Raw genomic sequence first — 19,291 nt, 5'->3', positions numbered from 1 at the left:
AAAAAAAAAATCTGCAGATGCTGGAAATGTGAAATAAAAACTGCAGATGTTGGCAATATACAGCAGGTCAGCTGGTATCTGTGGGAAGAGAAACGGGAAAGTGGGAGCATGCTTGTTAAGCCGCAGAGAGGGATAGGAAAGGAGGGATTTCTCTGAAAAGGTAAAATCCAGGATAGAGATGAGCTATAAATGAAATTATCTAGTAAATGAGTGAATGAGATCAGTTAGAAAGTTAAAAGACAGATAAAAATGTAGATAATATAATGTAGAAGTTGCAAAATGCAGAGTGGGTTAGGCTGGGCATGTCTGGGCACTCCCAGAGAGAAACCCAAATAAATAAGCTGACCCAGTTTTATGGATCATGAATAGTTTTATGATATTCATTCATAAAACTATTTTAGTTGGCTTTCAATTCTCTTTTATTTGTCCATGGATCCTTTGTTTAAACATTATCTACATATATACAGTATAACTGTTAACCATTCTTACTGTCCCATTGTTCTTTGACATTGCAGCATTATGAAGTTTACAGGTTGCTGGAAGAGCGATTGGCATCCACTGGATGGATTTTTTTTATCCATCTCAAGTTGTCCTGGAAGATTTTCTAGTCCTGATATCCAATCATTTCAATAACAATATAGTCGTTATGTTTCTACCAAGAAGAATCTGACATTAACGTGTCCAATTAATACTTTGAACTTTTGCCACTTTGTTCTACTTCAGTCCTGTTTGATTTTATTGTTCTGCACTGTTAATGACATTATGCATATTTTTCATTTCATTGCTTGTCATGACACCCCATCGTTTCTCAATAAAACATTTCTCTATGCTATTTTCAGCAGCATACAGCCTTGTGTTTGACCAGAAGAGGGAACAGTGATCTGTTTGCAGAGGGCTGCACAATGCAAATGTGGCTCTTTCAGACTTGGAGTTATTGGTTTTGATCAAATTATTTAACATTCTTCTCCCTTTATTGATTATTGTTTCATGGTAGTGGTCACGTTCAGTGCTGAGTTTATGTAAACACCAAACGTTCTGTCTTATCAAAGTTCAAAGTAAATTTATTATCAAAATACATATATGTCAACATACACAACTCTGAGATTCATTTTCTTGTGGGCAATCACAGTAAATCCAAGGAACACAATAGAGTCAATGAAAGACTGCATCCAACAGGACAGATAAACAACCAGTGTGCAAAGGACAACTGTGCAAATACAAAATTAAAGCAAAAAGGAAACAATAATAAAAATAATAAATAAATAAGCAATAAATATCAAGAACATAAGATGAAGAGCCCTTGAAAGTCAGTCCATAGGTTGTGGGAACAACTCAGTGATAGGGCAAGTGAAGTTATCCCCTCTTTGGTTCAGGAGCCTGATGGTTGAGGGGTAATAACTGTTCCTGAACCTGGTAGTGTGGATCTTGAGGCTCCTGTACCTTCTTCCTATTGCAGCAATGAAAAGAGAACATGGCCTGGGATGCTGGGGATCCTTAATGATGAACGCTGCTTTCCTGCAACAGCACTCTGTGTAGATGTGCTCAATGGTGGGGAGCGCTTTCCCTGTGATGGACTGTGCTGTATCCATTACTTTCTGTAGGATTTTCCATTCAAGGGCATTGGAGTTTCCATACCAGGCTATCATGCAACCAGTCAATATACTCTCCACCACACATCTATAGAAGTTTGTCAAAGTCTTAGATTAATTAAATCAACATCATCATCAATTTGCTGGTTGATTTGGTGGTGAGGAAGGCAAATGCAGAGTTAGCATTCATTTTGAGAGGACTAGAATATAAAAGCAAGGATGTAATGCTGAGGCTTTATCAGGCATTGGTGAGGCCTGTCTTGGAGCATTGTGAACAGTTTTGGGCCCTTTATCTGAGAAAGGATGTGCTGACATTGGAGGGGGATCAGAAGGGGATAACAATAATGATTCCAGGTGAAATCATGAAAGGCTTATCGTATGATGAGCAATTGATGGCTCTGGGCCTTTACTCACTGAAATTTAGAAGAATGAGGGGGGATCTCATTGAAATCTATTGAACGTTGAAAAGCCTAGATAGAGTGGATGAGGAGAGGGTGTTTCCTATGGTGGGACCAGAGGGCACAGCCTCAGAATAGAGGGGCCCATTTAGTACAGAGATGAGGGGGAATTTCTTTAGCCAGAGGGTGGTGAATCTGTGGAATTCATTGTCACAGGCAGCTGTGGAGGCCAAGTCATCGAGTTTATTTAAGGCAGAAGGTGGTAGGTTCTTAATTAATCAGGGCGTGAGAGGTTATGGGGAGAAGCCAGGAGAATGGGGTTGAGAGAGAAATAGATCAGCCATGATGAAATGGTAGAGCAGACACAATGGGCCAAATAGTTTAATTTTGCTCCAATGTCTTATGGTCTTATAGATGTCATGCTGAATCATCACAAACTTCTCAGAAAGTAAAGGCACTGCTATGCTTTCTTTATAATGGCACTTTACATGTGAGACCCAGGCCAGATCCTCTGAAATGATTACACCAAGGAAATTAAAGTTGCTGACCTTCTCCATCTCTGATCCTTGGAAGAGAACTGGCTCACGGACCTCTGGTTTCCTCCTCCTGAAGTCCATAATCAGCTCCTTGGTCTTGCTGACATTGAGTGAGAGGTTGTTGCTATGACACCACTCAGCCAGATTTTCAATCTCCCTCCTGTATGCTGATTCGTCACCACTTTTGATTCAGCCAGTGACAGTGTCAGCAAACTTAAATATGGCATTGGAGCTGTATAAAGTGAGTAGAGCACACAACCTCATGGTGCCCCTGTGCTGATGGAGATTGTGGAGGAGATGTTTTTTGCCATTCTGAACTGACTGGGATCTGTAAGTGAGGAAATTGAGGATCCAATTGCTCAGGAGGTATTGAGGCAAGATATTGAAGCTTATTGATTAATTTTGAGGGGATAATAGTATTGAATGCTGAGCTGTAGTCAATGAAGAGCATCCTGATGTATGCATCTTCACTATCCAGATGGTCCAGGGTTGAGTGAAGAGCCAATGAGATGGCATCTGCTGTTGACCTCTTGTGAGGGTAGGCAAATTGGAGTGGATCCAAGTCACTTCTCAGGCAGGAGTTGATGTTTCATCACAACTTCTTGAAGCACTTCATCACTATGGATGTAGGTGATACTGGATGATCGTCACTGAGGCAGGTTACCACACTCTTCTTGATCACCTGTGTAAGTGAAGCCTGCTTGAAGCAGGTGGGTACCTCAGACTGTCAAAGTGAGAGGTTAAAAGATAACCGTCAACACTCTAGCCAGTTGGTCAGCACGGGTCTTTAGTACTCGGCCAGGTACCCCATGCTTTCCATGGGTTCACCCTCCTGAAGGATGCTCTCACATCGGCCTCAGAGACTAGAATCACAGGATCACTGAGGGCTGTGGGAGTTCGTGAAGTTATCCACATTAACACCATTCATTCCGCAATTTAAAGACTTGTTTTGTGTCCTTCCTATCTGTAATATTTTATTTCTTATCACTTGCCAGTTTTTCACCCTCCTTTTCTGCTTTGTACTTCCTGACTAAAGAGTTCAGAATGAACATTCACAGTTTCTCTTTCCACTGCTGAATTTTTCTTGCCTTTACTGTTTTTGGTTACATACAGCTTTTTTAAAATTTTTGCTTACTCTTGGAACTCATGAGTGGAGAACCAGTCCAAGCAAAATGGGCCAAATGGCCTCCTTCTATGCTCTAACCATTCAATGGTTCTGTGATTTATCGGAATCCTTAACTCTTAACAGGTATTGTTTTGATTTTCAAACTCCCTGCCAAGTTGCATCACATTGTGAACTTCTGAACCTCATTTCCAATGGCAGTTCCTCAAAAACATCAATCCCTTATTAACCCGATATCAGCTCCAACCTAAGTCTAATCAATTGGATTTTTAAAAATTCCATGTCTTGGCTGCTATTTACAATTCACACACACAAAATGCTGGTGGAACGCAGCAGGCCAGGCAGCATCTATAGGAAGAAGCACTGTTGACGTTTTTGGCCAAGACCCTTCGTCAGGACTAATTGAAAGGAAAGGTAGTAAGAGATTTGAGAGGGGGAAATCCGAAATGACAGACCCCACCCCCTCCAGTCTTCTCCTATCATTTTTGATTTCCCCCTCCCCCTCCTACTTTCAAATCTCTTACTATCTTTTCTTTCAGTTAGTCCTGACGAAGGGTCTCAGCCCAAAACGTCTACAGTGCTTCTTCCAATAGATGCTGCCTGGCCTGCTGCATTCCACCAGCATTTTGTGTGTGTTGCTTGAATTTCCAGCATCTGCAGATTTCCTCGTGTTTGCCATTTACAATTAACTGTTTACTGAATAACTCCGTTAATCAGCTTCATCATTTTACCCAGTTTTGAAGTCTGTCATTACCTGCTTGTTTCTAATCAGTTTTATTTTAAACTGGGCTTTATGGTATCCATATATTAGTGTATTGGACTTGCCAAGTATGAGACCCCAGCTGAGGGTTCTATGTAGCTTTGATGGAATGCCAGATGGTCAGTTTATGGTCATCTGTTTTGGATGAGAGCTAAAATTGAGGCCTGTAGAAAATGTTAAAAATTTCTTGGTGGTCTATCGCAAGCATCTGTGTGTACTCGCTCATTCCAAATGTCGAGTACAATATCTCCCTTATCGTGCTGGCGAATCCCTCAAATCTTTCCCTTCTGTCTCCAGGATAAACGTTGTACTTCTTCTTAGCCCCTTTAGTCTGTCAAGGACTTCCACCAAAATTAAACTCACACAAGTTTACTCCGCCTGGGATATTGCCATGGTGACAATGTTTTGCTCAAGTCTTCACAATCATTCTGAAGGTTAATTAGTGCTTGCTGTACCATGGATTTAGCCATGTTTGTCCTCAGTCTTCCATAACTGTTCCCTCACTGCCGTCCACAAGGTAAAGCTCATCACCATTTCCCCCTTCTGAAGGTGATTCCTTTTGTCTGGAACCCCACTGAGGGTAGGGAGAAGGTGAGCACGGTGCGTTGCTCATCATGAGGTAGTGAACTGACAATTTTACATCAATAATGATTATATTATACACATGGTTCAATCCCATGGAGAAGTTTCAGTGGAACTAGAGTTTGCCTATCCCCAAAACACACACAACGGACTTTAGTCATATCTACCTCCTCCTGCAAAAGGAGCCAATTCGGAAACAAAATGCTAAATAGGTTCTGGCTGTCCTGTCCAGTTTTGCGCATCCCCCTTGGCCCCACCCACCCAGGTGTGACAGCAACCAGTCTGGAGGTCAACTCAACTCATCTGTCATTGCGTACCAAGCCGTAATTGAACTGGAAATCCCAGGGAGATCTTGCCGACATTCCCAACCGTTGGATGGTAATGTTCTCCTCATCTGGTATTGCCACATTGCTGCTGTTTACCAGAACATTCCTCAGTCTCTCGAGACCATAAGACGTAGGAGCAGAATTAGGCTATTTGGCCCATCGAGTCTGTTTCACCATTCAATTATGGCTGATCCTTTTTTTTTAACCTCCTCAGCCCCACTCCCCGGCCTAAATTTAAGTGGCTAAATTTAGGACCAGCTCTATTTTCAAGCTCTATTTACATCAAAATTAAATGAAATCGAATAGAGATTTTACCATGATCAATAAAATAAAATCAACCCTGAAGAAAAATTTAAAAGCCCACCCATGTATTAAAAATCTTTAAAACGGTATCTGACAGCTTAAGCATTCTCCACTTACGGGCTGTGGTGCAGTGAATTCCATATCCAGGTCTGTGGTTTCCACTACTCTGGAATTCTATGGAGAAAAGTCCACTATCAGTCAAACATGAACAAAGAAACTGACAGGGATTTCCCTGCATATTGAACATTTCAAAACAGAATGGATTTTAGTTGTTTTCTAGAAGATTGTTTCAGATAGCAGCTCAGGCTTACTGTACAATACTTGGAATGGGCAAGTTGGACAGGTTGGGCATGTAACCACAGGAGGCGAGAAGAATGAGAGAGATCTTGAATGAAACACAATGGGCAGCACAGCTGCATGGTGGTTACCATATCACTTTACAGTGCCAAGCGATCACCAATCGGGGTTTGATTCCTGCTGTTGCCTGTAAGAAATCTGTATGTTTTCCCCATAACCATCTGGGTTTCCTCTGGAAGTTCTGGTTTCCAAAAACGTACGGTTAGAGTTAGTGAGTTGTGAGTGTGCTATGTTGGTGCCAGAAGTGTGGTGACACTTCTACAGCACAGTCCTTGGAGACTTCATTTGAAACAAATGATGCATTTTACTGTATGTTTCAATGCACATGTGATAAATGATGCTACTCTAAGACTCTGAGGGGCATCTGGAGATGTTTCCTCTTGTGGGAGAATCTAGAACTATGGGCCATTGTTTAAAACCAACGGTGGACCAAATGAGGCAGAGATGAGATGAATATTTTCTCTCGGAGGTGTGTGAACCTTTGGACCTCTCTCCCTCAAAGGCAGTTTGAATGCTTGAATACATATTCTGAATATTTTTGAGATAGAGGTTAGTACTTGTGAAGCAAGTACAGTAATGGAAAATTTACTGAGGTAGGTAGGAATGTGAAAATGAGGTTACAATAAGATAACCGATTATCTTGCTTAGATTAGATTAATATAGAACAAGTAATGCTTCAGCACAGTACAGGCTGAATGATTTTCCTTGCTTGTGCAATGCTTGCAGAGTAAACAGTAATGTCAACAATAAATACAGCAACAAGCGCAAAATAGCAGAATCATGCAAAACAACGTCTATAAGTGCACAGTGGAGAGTGGTTTCATCACGACCTGTATGGAAACACCAGTGCCAAGGAATGGAAAGGTCTGCAGAAAGTGGTGGAAACAGCCCGGACCATCACGGGAAAAGCCCTCCCCACTATTGAGCACATTTACAAGGAGCGTTGCCACAGGAAAGCAGCATCCATCGTCACATCCAAACCTTGTTCTTTTCTCACTACCACTATTGGACAGGAGGTACTGAAGCCATAGGTCCCACACCACCAGGCTCAGGAACAGTTATTGCCCTTCAATCATTAGGCTCCTGAACCAGCATGGATAACTTCACTCACCACTATTCTGAACTGATTTCACAACTGATGGGCTCACTTTCAAGCACTCTCCAATTCATATTCTCAGTATTATCTATCTATCTATTCATACAATTTATACAATTTGTCTTCTTTTGCACATTTGGCTGCTTGTCAGTCTTGGTGTATAGTTTTTCACAAATTCTATTGCATTTCTTTATTTTCCTGTAAATGCCTGCAAGAAAATGAATCTCAGGGTAGTATATATGACGCATACAAGTTCATGTTCAAGTTTAATTATCATTCAACCATACATGAATATGGCCAGACAAAATAGCGTTCCTCCAGGACCATGGTGCAAAACACATTGCCAACAACACACAGCAGATAGCACATGTCATTATGATAGCAGAAAACATACAGTCACAAACAAAATAATACAGTCCAAGTCTTTGAATGCCATAACCTGTAGAATGGCTGTATGTGGGCTGTTGTCCTGGTCCAGCTTGTTCTTGCACTGAGTGAACACTGGAGGGCAGCAATAAGCAAATGCCAGAGACCAGAGGGTCCAGCCAACAACCCAGGAAGGTCTCCAGTGCGCCCACAGGGAACTCTGCTCTCTCCCACAATGCCTCGGCATCTCCTCCCCTGGGTGGCTGCAACAGGCGGCTCCGTAGCATGAGGGCCTGGTCTTCACCACAACCCAGGCAACGCAGCTCTCCCGCCTTTGGTCTCGCTAACGAGCTAGTGAACCGGACTGGCTGAATTCTACATTACCAATGTCCAACAGGGTCTTGTGATTGCAACAAAAATGTCCAAGACAATCACTCACACTCCGCACCTTCTCTCAACAATGGTACGCAATGAATCCAGGCGACAACACAACAATGGTACATAATAAGTCCAGCTCCATTGCTATCGAGCAACTTGTTGATGGGGCAGATCTATAGAATCTCTTGTCTTTTTGATTTGCTGAGCCTCGATTAGTGCTTTGCAAAAAAATCTGATTCTAAAACCCAATTATTGCATGTGTATTACAATCCCTTTACTTAAGGACTCTATAATAAATATAGTTATTCTTTAGAAATTTATCAATGATACTGTAATGTCTACCCTCAGCATGTTCCAACTTTTATGCAGCAGTTTGTAAAAATATTTAAAAAGATTATGCCATGTATTGCTTGTGTTCCTGTCATCAGAATTTTAACTGCTCAGCCAGCTCGATGACAGAACAACGGCCAGATGACAGTTTGAACTGATGCCTGGCAGAAACCTGCATTGAGAAAGGGGAATTCACACCACCAAAATCTTCAAGCCATCCAGGAATGCCTTTGCTTTACCACTTCCCACAACATCTCTCCTGGTAATTCCAGCCTAAGTAACTTTTGAAAAGAGCAGCTTCACTTATATTGACTAATAACCATATCTTTCATACATTTCACCACGGTAACACATTCAATAGCTGGATGCTGTACAGATAAAACAAACTTTCACCTTACAGTGATATGAATGAGCCACGATTCCATTTTAGCTTAAGTCAGTGATCTAGATCACTTTTCTGAGCTGTCTATTGATATCACTCTAAAAATTGTCCCTTCACAACCCTGAAAGTGTCCTGTCCTGTCCTGACTTGCTATGCCTGAGAGCTGGTTCTCACCCTGGTCATCACCCCATTCCCAGCTTGTACCTTGAGATCATCTTCATCATCATCGTATTCATCGACCGCCATGTCATCACATTGCTTGTCCTTCAGCCTCTCTGCATCCTCGGGGTTTGGCGTGATGGACAAACGTTGAATGGCTCCCTGAAAGGAAAGTCAGCAACATGGCTTTTGATCAGTGGGTGGAGCAGGGATAAAGCATGCAGAGAATATTTCATCAGATCATGGTATCAGAGAACTGTAATGATACGGACGGGGGAGATTTGGTCAGACCAGTCTATACCAGCCAATTGGAGAATGGTCATATTCCCACCCCACAACTCTGCTGATTATTCTCTCTCAAGTAGCTTTTGAAGGCACCAACTGATACTGTTTCCACCAGGCTAACAGACAGTGAATTCCAAATTCCAACCACTTTCTAAGTAAAAAGAAAAATTAGGCACAACCTCTTTTGTATCTTGTGTCCCGGGTTTTAAATCTGTGCCCCCCACCCCAACTAGTCCTTGAACCACTTGATTAGAGAATTTTTTTATTTGGCAAAGAATATACTGTTTCATTTTATAACGTCTTGCATTGTAAACTATTGGTATACAATGATGAAAGTACAAGCTGCTCAATGTCAAGCACTTCGGAATAGGACAGTGATTACGGATCTTATCACATGAACTCATATTCCATGAGCCAATAAAACAGAAAATATTAATACCTCCAATGTTTGCCAGATACTCTGGATTTCAGATCTCTGCCATGGAGACTTGAAATATAATGATTCCGTAAACCCATAAAATTATATCATTAAGGTGTGTTTTCTTTTCTAAATTTGTATTGACTTGAACACTGCAAATGTTTAAGGAAAAGTCTTTTTAAAAAGTGCAACATTTATTGTGTTTTGAATAATCTTGAAACAGTGAATCAGCACTGCTCTGCATCACCAAAGATACATGGTGCCGTAAGTATTTCTTCAAAGCCTAAACATGTAGATATAAGTTCTGTTTTTGTCTCCTTGGCTGTGTTGTAAGATTCCAAAAGGGAAACCTTCATGTTGTCTGCAAATTTATACCTAGAATAGGAAGTTCAAAAGGAATAGCAAGTAAATTGTGGATGCATTTGGAGATGTTCTAAACAGAACTATTTTCTCTGTCTTTGAAGGCCCAGTGTATTGAGTTGGGTAACCGGTAACACTCACACTTTACTCCATCAAAGTTATTAAGTTCAGTTAACTCTTATCTAAAAGACCAGTCCCATGTTCCAGTATTGCCTGACACTCAATCAAACCCCATGCTCCTCTCTATGCAATAATTCTAAGTCCCATTATCAGTGACATCTAAATCTCTTAGTTAAGTGAGCCATTTATTCAGAAATGAACCACAGTGAAAAATCTTGCTCAGAACTGTGACTGAAGCAATCAAAGTGATAGATCCAGATATCATCAGATAGATTTCAAACCTGCATGTTTGATTTTCCTTTGCATTGCTAGATCGTGATGTATGAAGAAGTCCAACAAACATTGTCATTTTTCATGAATCTGGGTGTAACCAATCCTGAGCCTGAAATGCTGCAAATTGTGGCAGGAAGTTTGAGAGATTTTAATAAAATACTGAGCCTAGATTAACACACACACTCAAATGCTGGAGGAACTCAGCAGGTTAGGCAGCATCTTTGAAATAAATAAACAGTTCACGTTTCAGGCCAAGTCCCTTCTTCAGGACTGGAAAGGAACGGGGAAGACACTAGAAAAAATGTTGGGGGGGTAGGAAGGAGGATAGCTAGAAGGTGATAGGTGAAGCCGGGGGGGGGGGGAGGGGGGAGGTTAGGAAAGGTAAAGGGCGTGACGGGAAGGCGGGAAGGAATCTGATAGGAGAGTGGATCATAGGAAAAAAGGAAGGGGGGACACAAGGGGGAGGTGATAGGCAGGTGAGGAGAAGAGGTAAGAGGCTAGAGTGGGGGATCAGAAGAAGAGAGGAGGGGTGAATGGAAAAAAAGAGGGGGAAATAAATGTTCATGCCATCAGCTTTTCAGGCTACCTAGATGGAATACAAAGTGTTGTTCCTCCACCTTGATCGGGGCAAAAGAGGAGGCCATGGACCAACATGTTAGAACAGGAATTGGGATAGGAATTACAGTGGTTGGCCACCAAGAAACTCCACTTTTGGCAGGCGGAATGGAGGTGCTTGACGAGGCAGTCCCCCAATTTACGTTGGGTCTCGCCAGTGTATAGGAGGCCGCATCAGGAACACCAGCTACAGTAGACAACCCCAACAGATTCACAGGTGAAGTGTTGCCTCACCTGGAAAGACTGCTTTGGAACCTGAATAGCATTTCTGTCACTCTCAGGGATATGTGCAAGGAAGGAGATTAGCAAGGAGGGACAAATGGACAAGGGAATCACAGAGGGAGCGATTCCTGAGAAAAGTGGAGAGCAGGGGTAGGTAAAGATGTATTTGGTGGTAGGATCCCTTTGGAGGTTGCGGACAATGATGTGTTGGATGTGGAGGTTTATGGGTGGTAGGTACAGTATAGAGAAGAGGAATTCTATCACTGTTACGGCAGCAGGAAGATGGGCTGAGCACGGATGTACGGGAAATGGAGGAAGTATAGGTGAGGGCAGCATCAATGGTAGAGGAAGGGAAACCCCGTTCTTTGAAGAAGGAGGACATCTCTGATGTCCTGGAAAGGAAAGCCTCATCCTGGGAACAGATGTGGCGGAGACAAAGGGACTGAGAAAAGGAAATAGCATTTTTACAGGAGACAGGGTGGGAAGAGGTATAGTCAAGACAGTTGTGGAAATGGTAGGTTTATAAAAGATATTGGTAGACAGTTCGTCTCCAGAGATGGAGACAGAGAGATTGAGAAAGGGAAGAGAGGTATCAGAGGTGGACCAAGTGAATTTAAGGGCAGGGTGGAAGTTGGAAGCAAAGTTGATTAAATTGACACGTTCAGCATGGGTGCATGAAGCAGCACCAATGCAGTCATCAATGTAGCACAGGAAGATTTGGGGGGCATTACCAGGGAAGGCTTAGAACTTGAAACATGCCAATGAAAAGGCAGGCATAACTGGGGCTCGTGTGGATGCCTATGGGTACCATTTGTGTTTAGAGAAAGTGAGAGGAGCCAAAGGAGAAATTGTTGAGGGTGGGGACCAGTTCTGCTAGACAGAGGAGGGTGGTGGTGGAGGGGAACTGGTTGGGTCTTTAGTTGAGAAAGAAGCAGAGAGCTTTAAGGCCTTCTTGATGGTGGATAGAAGTGTATAGAGACTGGATATCCATGGTGAAAACGAAGCAGTCACGGCCAGGGAATTGAAAGTTTTTGAGGAGATTGAGGGCATGAGAAGTGTCACGGATGTATGTGGGAAGGGACTGAACCAAGGGGGATAGAGTGGAGTTGAGATATGCAGACACAAGTTCAGTGGGACAGGAGCAGGCAGAGACAACGGGCCTATCTAGACGGTCTGGTTTGTGGATCTTGGGTAGGAGGTAGAAACAAGTAGTGCGGGGTGAGGGAACTATGTATTTGATGTCAGTGGACGGGAGTTCTCCAGAGTTGAAATTTCTCATCCTTGCATGGTCTCACCTCTCCTGTAATCTCCTCCAGCTGTATAATCCTTTGATATTTGCACTCCTCTGATTCGAACCTCTCACTCTCAAGCACTTCATGATTTAATGGCTATGTCTACAGTTGCCAAAGTTTTAAAATCTGGAATCAACACCCTAGAACACTCTTCCCTCTTATTTGTGAAGATATTTCTTCAACCAAGTTTTTAGTCATGTCTCCTATGTGATTCAGTGCTGTGATCATGTTTCAGTGAGGATCTTAGGACATTATTATTATACAGAAGACAATAAGAGATAGAAATAGTTGGTATTCCTATTGATGAGCACCCCTTCCCCTATGATCAGTTTGCACCTATACCATTAATGCCTCTTAGACCATAAAACATAGGAACAGAATTAGGCCATTCAGCCCATTGAGTCAACTTTGCCATTGGATCATGGCCTCTCTTGACTTCTCCCAGTAACTTTTGACCCCCTTACTAATCAAAAACTTATTAACCTCTGCTTTAAATATACCACCTGAATGTAATGTTTTAACTGCAGTCTTAGGCTTTGATGGAACTAGAATTGTGTGTACTAACAGCTGGACTGAGAGATTAGGATGACCTAATTAATTTAAACTGGGACTCTTAGTAGAATTCAAACTACAGCACCCTTCGGTCTAAATTAAGACATTCAATCCAGCTGAATTATCTTGAAGAATTAATTACATTACTGCACAAATTAATCCTAGAGTTTGAGAACTTTAATCAAGGCCTTGAAGTCAATGCAGATGTGTATTAGCAGGAGGACTCACTCTGTACTTATCTCTGTTCACTGGTTTAGCGCTAGCGATATATATTTTAGAACGTGGGTGAAATTCCAGGGGCTCAGGTGATCTTTTGAGTTTAAGCCTTTTGGGAATTTGACACCACTGGTGGAGGGCCACCATATTCCCCTCAACACTGATTCCAAGACGTATCCATTGTTTCATTCTGGCTGGCAGGCTGAAGCGAAGAATTTCGGAATCATCCGAGTCAAGCGGTGTGTAATATAGCTCAATGTTCTGTCTGCCGTCCATCATTGCGGATAGCTTTATCCCGAGGGAAATGACTTTCTCAGACGGGTCTACGACAGCAAAAATCACCCCACCTCTTTCATCATTTTGCTTCAGTGTTGCTAGGATGGAAAAATCTCGGTAGAATGGTTCTGGGAAGAGGGTTTGGACTGGAACCGGTGTAGGCATGAAACCAGAGTCAAAAGCAAACGCAGTTCCTCCATTCAATCCTTCAACCTTGGACATATACGGAGAGTCTTCTGAGATCAGCTGTAGCAGATTGATGTCCTCATGTGGCCTATTGCCTGGAAGACAAACATGCCATTTTGTGAGTGCTCTTGGATCAGGGAATAAAGCTAATTTTGTGTCTATTGCCTTAATAATGCAGTAAAGACAAAGACTTGGAGGTGAATTAGTTATGAGTTAGTGAATGTGGAATGAACGCACCACCTGCTTGTTACTTGTTTTTAAAAAATCCACCGTCAACTTTGCTATGGCTGCTATATTTATGCATCTTTCTAATATTTTCATTAAAACTTCAGAGAGTGGCAAACACGCATTTTCTGTCAGCAAGAATAAACTGCCAGAACTGTCAGTACCTGGTACAATAGAATCCCATTTCGATATTGACTTTGCTAGCTGACATCATCTGCAGAATTGTGCTTTTCGATTTATTATACATTTATTCAATTTATCATGTGTGTATAAGACGGTAAGAGGCATTGATAGAGTGGACAGCCAGCACCTTTTTCCCAGGGCAGAAATGGCTAATATGAGAGGGGATAATTTTGAGGTGACTGGAGGACAGTATAGGGGAATGTCAGAGGTAGGTTTTTTACACAGGGAGTCGTGGGTACGTGGAACCAGGGCTTGTGAAAGAAGTAGATACATTAGAAACATTTAAGAGACTCTTAGATAGATACATGCATGAAAGGAAAATGAAGGGCTGTACGGGAAGGAAGCGTTAGACTGATCATAGCGTAGGTGAAAAGATTGGCGCAACACTGTGAGCCGAAGGGCCTGCCCTGGTCACCCTGCCAGCTCAGTTCAGCAGTCACCTGAGTCCATCATTTCATTTGTGGGATTGGAACCCCCAAGTAATCCAGACCAAGTCAGAGAAGCAACATTTACAAAAAGTTGTGGAAGCACATGTGATTTAAGTGGGCATTAGTGTTGGTTTTTTTAATGTGTTCTTTTGGAAAACAGGACCATATTTGGAGTGGACTTGGGGCAATGTCATTAACCCCAGAACACAATGTTCTGTAAAGAGAGAAACATAGACTTTGATGTTTGTTGTTTTGTTTTGCTGTTTACACAAATAATGGCAATGTATTTTGTAATAGGAAGAAAACAGTTGCATTTGAAAGGCAACGCTCACAAAATCCTGGAGGAACTCAGTAGGTCAGGCAGCATCTATGGAGGGAAATAAACAGTCAATGTTTCAGACTGAGACTCTTTATCAGGACCAAGGGTCTTGGCCCAAAAAACAATCCGTTTATTTCCCTCCATAGGTGCTACCTGACCTGCTGAGTTCCTCCAGGATTTTGTGTGTGTTGCTCAAGATTTCCAGCATCTGCAGAATCACTTGTGTCTCTGCGTCTGGAAGGTCATGTGACCCCACAGTAAGAGGAGTACGATGAGAGAATCAGAAAGCTCATTGCTAATCCTTTATCTGGCATTTTTTATCTAGCCTGTTCTTTATCTGCTATTTGTGTACTTGACAGGAAATTAACAAGACTATTAGTACATTGCCTTGTGTCAGTACCATAGTTATGATTTTAACCTGTATCCAAGGTTTAACCCAATTCTAGATCAAATGTGAAATGTTGTACTTTGGGAGATTAAATATACAGAAGCAGTACGTTGTTAATGGAAGGCTGTTAATAGTATTGATGTGCAGAGAGACACTGGGCTCAGAGTCCATAGCTCCCTGAAAGTGGCAAAGAAGTGGGAACAAAGGCGTATGGCATTCTTGCCTTTATTAGTTGAGGAACTTTATTCGTTGAGGACAGCATGGTGGTGTGGCATCTAGTGTAACAACGTTACACTGTCAGTGATCAGGGTTCAAGTCCCGCCACCATCTGTAAGGAGATTGAATGCAAGGGTTTCCTCCAGGTGCTCTGGTTTCCTCCCACGTTCCAAAAGACGTACAATTAGGGTTAGTGTTAGTAAGTTGTGGGCACGCTAAGTTGACACCAGAAGCGTGGTAACAGGTGTGGGCTGCCCCCAGCACAATCCTCAGACTGTATTTGCCCTTGATGCAAACGGCACATTTCACTGTATGTTTCGATGTGCGTGTGACAAATAAAGCTAATCTTTTTTTTTTTAAAAATCCAATATTTAAGTCCTTTGAGTTCAGAAATTGAGAAGTCATTTTGCAGCTTTATAAGATTCTGGTTATTCAAAATTCACTTTATCTTCCTTGAGGAACGTCATTTGTTCAGTGGTTGGACAAGGTCACAGAGCTTAAAATATACACCACCTCACTACATGTAGTTAAGCACAATATAAAATACTCACAATAGATAATAAATACTAAGATTTAATAAATGTGACTTAAAATACTAATACACATAATAAAACTGACTATATTTATTGTCAAAGGTGCCATGCATACTATATATTCAAAATTGGGTGTTGAGGTGAATGGAGGAAGGCACAAAATTGGAAAAGGCTTTTCTGGTGCTGATGGGCAGGGACCTGTAGCAGTGTCCACATGGCATGAGAGTGTAGTGTGTGTGAAGTATACGTATGTGTCATGTCCTCTACTATCTGTTGAGCCTTCTTTATTGTCCGTCTCTTATGGATGTTGCTGACTGATTCTTGTTCCTGGCCAATGATTTTACTGCTTATTCTGACAATTCTGTTGAGTGGGCTGAGGTTGACAGTGCCATGATGTTGTAGGTTAATGCTGATTCAATGAAACATTTATAAAATACCTGGAGAATTGATGGCTGCACCTGAAGTTTCCTCACCTTCTTAAAGGTGATTTTGTTAGGTCACATCTGGAGTACTTCATTCAGTTCTGGTTGCCCCATTAGGGGAAGGATGAGGAGCCATTGTAGAGGGTGCAGAAGAGGTTTACCAGCCAGAAGCTGCCTGGATTACAGGGTATAGTGCTATAATGAGAGGTTGGACAAACTTGGATTGTTTTCTCTGGAGCAGCAGAAGCTGTAGGGAAATCTAATCATTTACAAGATTATGAGAGACATAGATAGAGTAGACAGACAGTATCTTTTTCCCAGTGTTGGAATGTCTAATATCAGAGGCCAAGCGTTTAAGGTAAGAGGGGTAAGCTCAAAGGAGATGTGTTCTTTTACACAGAGAATGGTGGGTGTCTGGAATGTGCTGATAAGATGATGGTAGAGGCAAGTGCAATGGAGGTGTTTAAGAGCTTGTTAGATAGGCACACAAATGTGCAGGAAATAGAAGGATATGGACATAGAGTAGGCAGAAGACATTAGTTTAGTTCGGCAGGATTCCCTAGAGGTTAATTTGCAGGTTGAGCCTATGGTGAGGAAGGCAAATGCAATATGAGCATTCATTTCAAGAGGACTAGAATATAAAAGCAAGGATGTAATGTTGAGACTTTATAAAGCACTGGTGAGGCCTCACTTGGAGTATTGTGAGCAGTTTTGGGCCCCTTATCTAAGAAAGGATGTGCTGACATTGGAGAGGGTTCAAAGGAGGTTCATGAAAATGATTCCAGGATTGAATGGCTTGTCATGTGAGGAGCGTTTAATGGCTCTGAGCCTGCACTCGCTGGAATTCAGAAGAATATTGAAATCTATTGAATGTTGAAAGGGCTCGATAGAGTGGATGTGGAGAGGATGTTTCCTATGGTGAGGGAGTCTAAGACTAGAGGACTCAGCCTCAGAATAGAGGGCATCCATCTAGAATGGAGATGAGGAGGAATTTCTTTAGCCAGAGAGTGGTGAATCTATGGAACTTGTTGCTTCGGGTGGCTGTGGAGGCCAAATCATTGGGTATATTTAAGGCAGAGGTTGATAGATTCTTGATTAGTCAGGGCATGAAGGGATACAGGGAGAAAGCAGGAGATTAGGGCTGAGGGGGAAAATGGATCAGCCATGATGAATTGGAGAAGCAGACTCAATGGAGCAAATGGCTTATTTCTGCTCCTATACCTTATGATGTTATGGTCTTATAGTGGGTCAAAGGACCCGTTCCTGTGTTATATTCACTTTTCTCCTCATGTTTCTCAAGACTTCTAGCCCATAAGTCAATGTCAGCTCTCTGAACAATCCCCTCAATCTCATCCCCTCATTTATTTCCCTGTAGTCTTTCCACTCACACATGCCCATCAAGTCAACATAGATTATCCTACCACCCACCTGTGCGAGAGGTGGTTGACTATAACCAGTTATCTGACCAAACAGCAAATCTTAGGAATGCAAGAGGAAATTGAAGCACCCAGGGCAAGCCACATGGTCACAAGGAGGTTGTGCAAACTCCACACAGACAGCAGATGTCAGGAATTAACCCAATTCACTGAGAGAGTGAGGCAGTTGCACCACCAATTATGCCACACACATGCTTCTGTCTTGCTTGTGTGGCTAGGTTATTGCAATCAAATGAGGCGCAATAGAATGTTAGAATGCAACTGATCATTCCCTGAAAAGTGCATCCAGAAGTGATAGAGTCATAGAACACTACAGCACAGAAACAGGCCCTTCAGCCCATGCCAAATTATTATTCTGACTAGTCCTATTGACCCACACCTGGACCAGAATCCTCCATATCATTCCCACCCATGTACTTGTCCAAACTTCTTTTAAATGTTGAAATTGAACACACATCCACCACTTCCACTGGCAACTCGTTCCACACTCTCACCACCCTCTGAGTTACCCCTCATGTTTCCCTTAAACATTTCACCTTTCACCCTTTACTCATGACCTTTAGTTGTCGGTCTCACCCAGCCTCAGTGGAAAAAAGCCTGCTTGCATTTACCCTATCCATAGCCCTCATAACTTTGTATACCTCTGTCAAATCTCCCCTCATTTTCCCATGCTCCAGTGAATAATGTCCTAACCTATTTAACCTTTCCCTGTAACTCAGGTCTTCAAGTCCTAGCAACATCCTTGTAAAATTTCTCTGTACTCTTTCAATCTTGTTGGCATCTTTCCTGTAGGGAGGTGACCAAAATTGTTCACAGTACTCCAAATTAGGCCTCACCAACATCTTATACAACTTCAATGTAGCATTAATTATGAAAGCCAACGTGACTTAAAAACTTCCAGATAATGGAGTCACAAGTGAAGAATGAAATTTTGTCGACTGTGTTGAAGCATTGAGATTTGGATGGCATGTTGCAGTTGTACAAAACATTGGTTAGACGAGTTCTGGTTGCCACACTCTAGGAAGGATTTGGTAGCAATAGAGACTCACCAGGACGTTGTCTGGAAAGGAGGGCTGTAGTTAAAAGGACAGAATTGCTATGCTTGACTTATTCTCACTGGAACCCAGGAGCCTCTAGAGTGACCCCATCAAAGTTATTCAAATTAGGGTAAAAAGTCAAAAATTTTTCCACGGCAGTGAAGTCTAGAACTAGAGGACCCATTTTTAAGGTCAGAGGGGAGAAATTTAAAGGTGAATTGAGAGGTACATTTTTCTACACAGAGGGTGATGAGTATATCTGGAACAAGTTGCCAGAGGCAGTTAACTTTTAAAAAGCATTTGCTCAGGTACTTGGACAGGAAAGGCGTACAGGGCTGCAAGTTTACTGTGGGCAAATAAGATTAGCGTCATTAGGCGCCATGGCCAGCAAAATGAGATGGACCGAATGGCTCGTTTATGAGCTGTACAGTATGTTTCTATGAATCAATGAATAATTCTCACTGCATATCTAATATCCTAAGCAAGTTCATTTTTATGCATTTCCCATGAGACCTAGCTTAATGATCCGATGGCTTCTTTCTCCCTTGAGTGGGATTAACCAGCTGTTCCAACAAATTCAGCAGCAGGTTTTAGAGATAATCAA

The 19,291-nt window shown here is 42.1% G+C and overlaps 1 protein-coding gene across 3 annotated transcripts in view; it reads right to left on the bottom strand.

Annotated features, from left to right (window-relative positions):
* The window catches only part of LOC140741340 (uncharacterized), a 99,987-nt gene that overhangs the window by 62,565 nt on the left and 18,131 nt on the right, over nucleotides 1–19,291 (bottom strand). For 2 of the 3 annotated variants that reach the window (XM_073071455.1, XM_073071454.1), the window contains exons 2-4: nucleotides 13,051–13,595; nucleotides 8,731–8,847; nucleotides 5,735–5,791 (exon numbers count right to left, since the gene is read on the bottom strand). In XM_073071455.1, coding sequence (XP_072927556.1) covers nucleotides 5,735–5,791; nucleotides 8,731–8,847; nucleotides 13,051–13,595 — 719 coding nt within the window. The remainder of the gene's footprint in view (nucleotides 1–5,734; nucleotides 5,792–8,730; nucleotides 8,848–13,050; nucleotides 13,596–19,291) is intronic. The other variant, XM_073071456.1, reaches the window with a different exon arrangement.

This window comes from Hemitrygon akajei, chromosome 18 (assembly GCF_048418815.1).
Source record: "Hemitrygon akajei chromosome 18, sHemAka1.3, whole genome shotgun sequence".
NCBI lineage: Eukaryota > Metazoa > Chordata > Chondrichthyes > Myliobatiformes > Dasyatidae > Hemitrygon > Hemitrygon akajei.
This window is presented reverse-complemented; position numbering and strand designations above follow the sequence as displayed.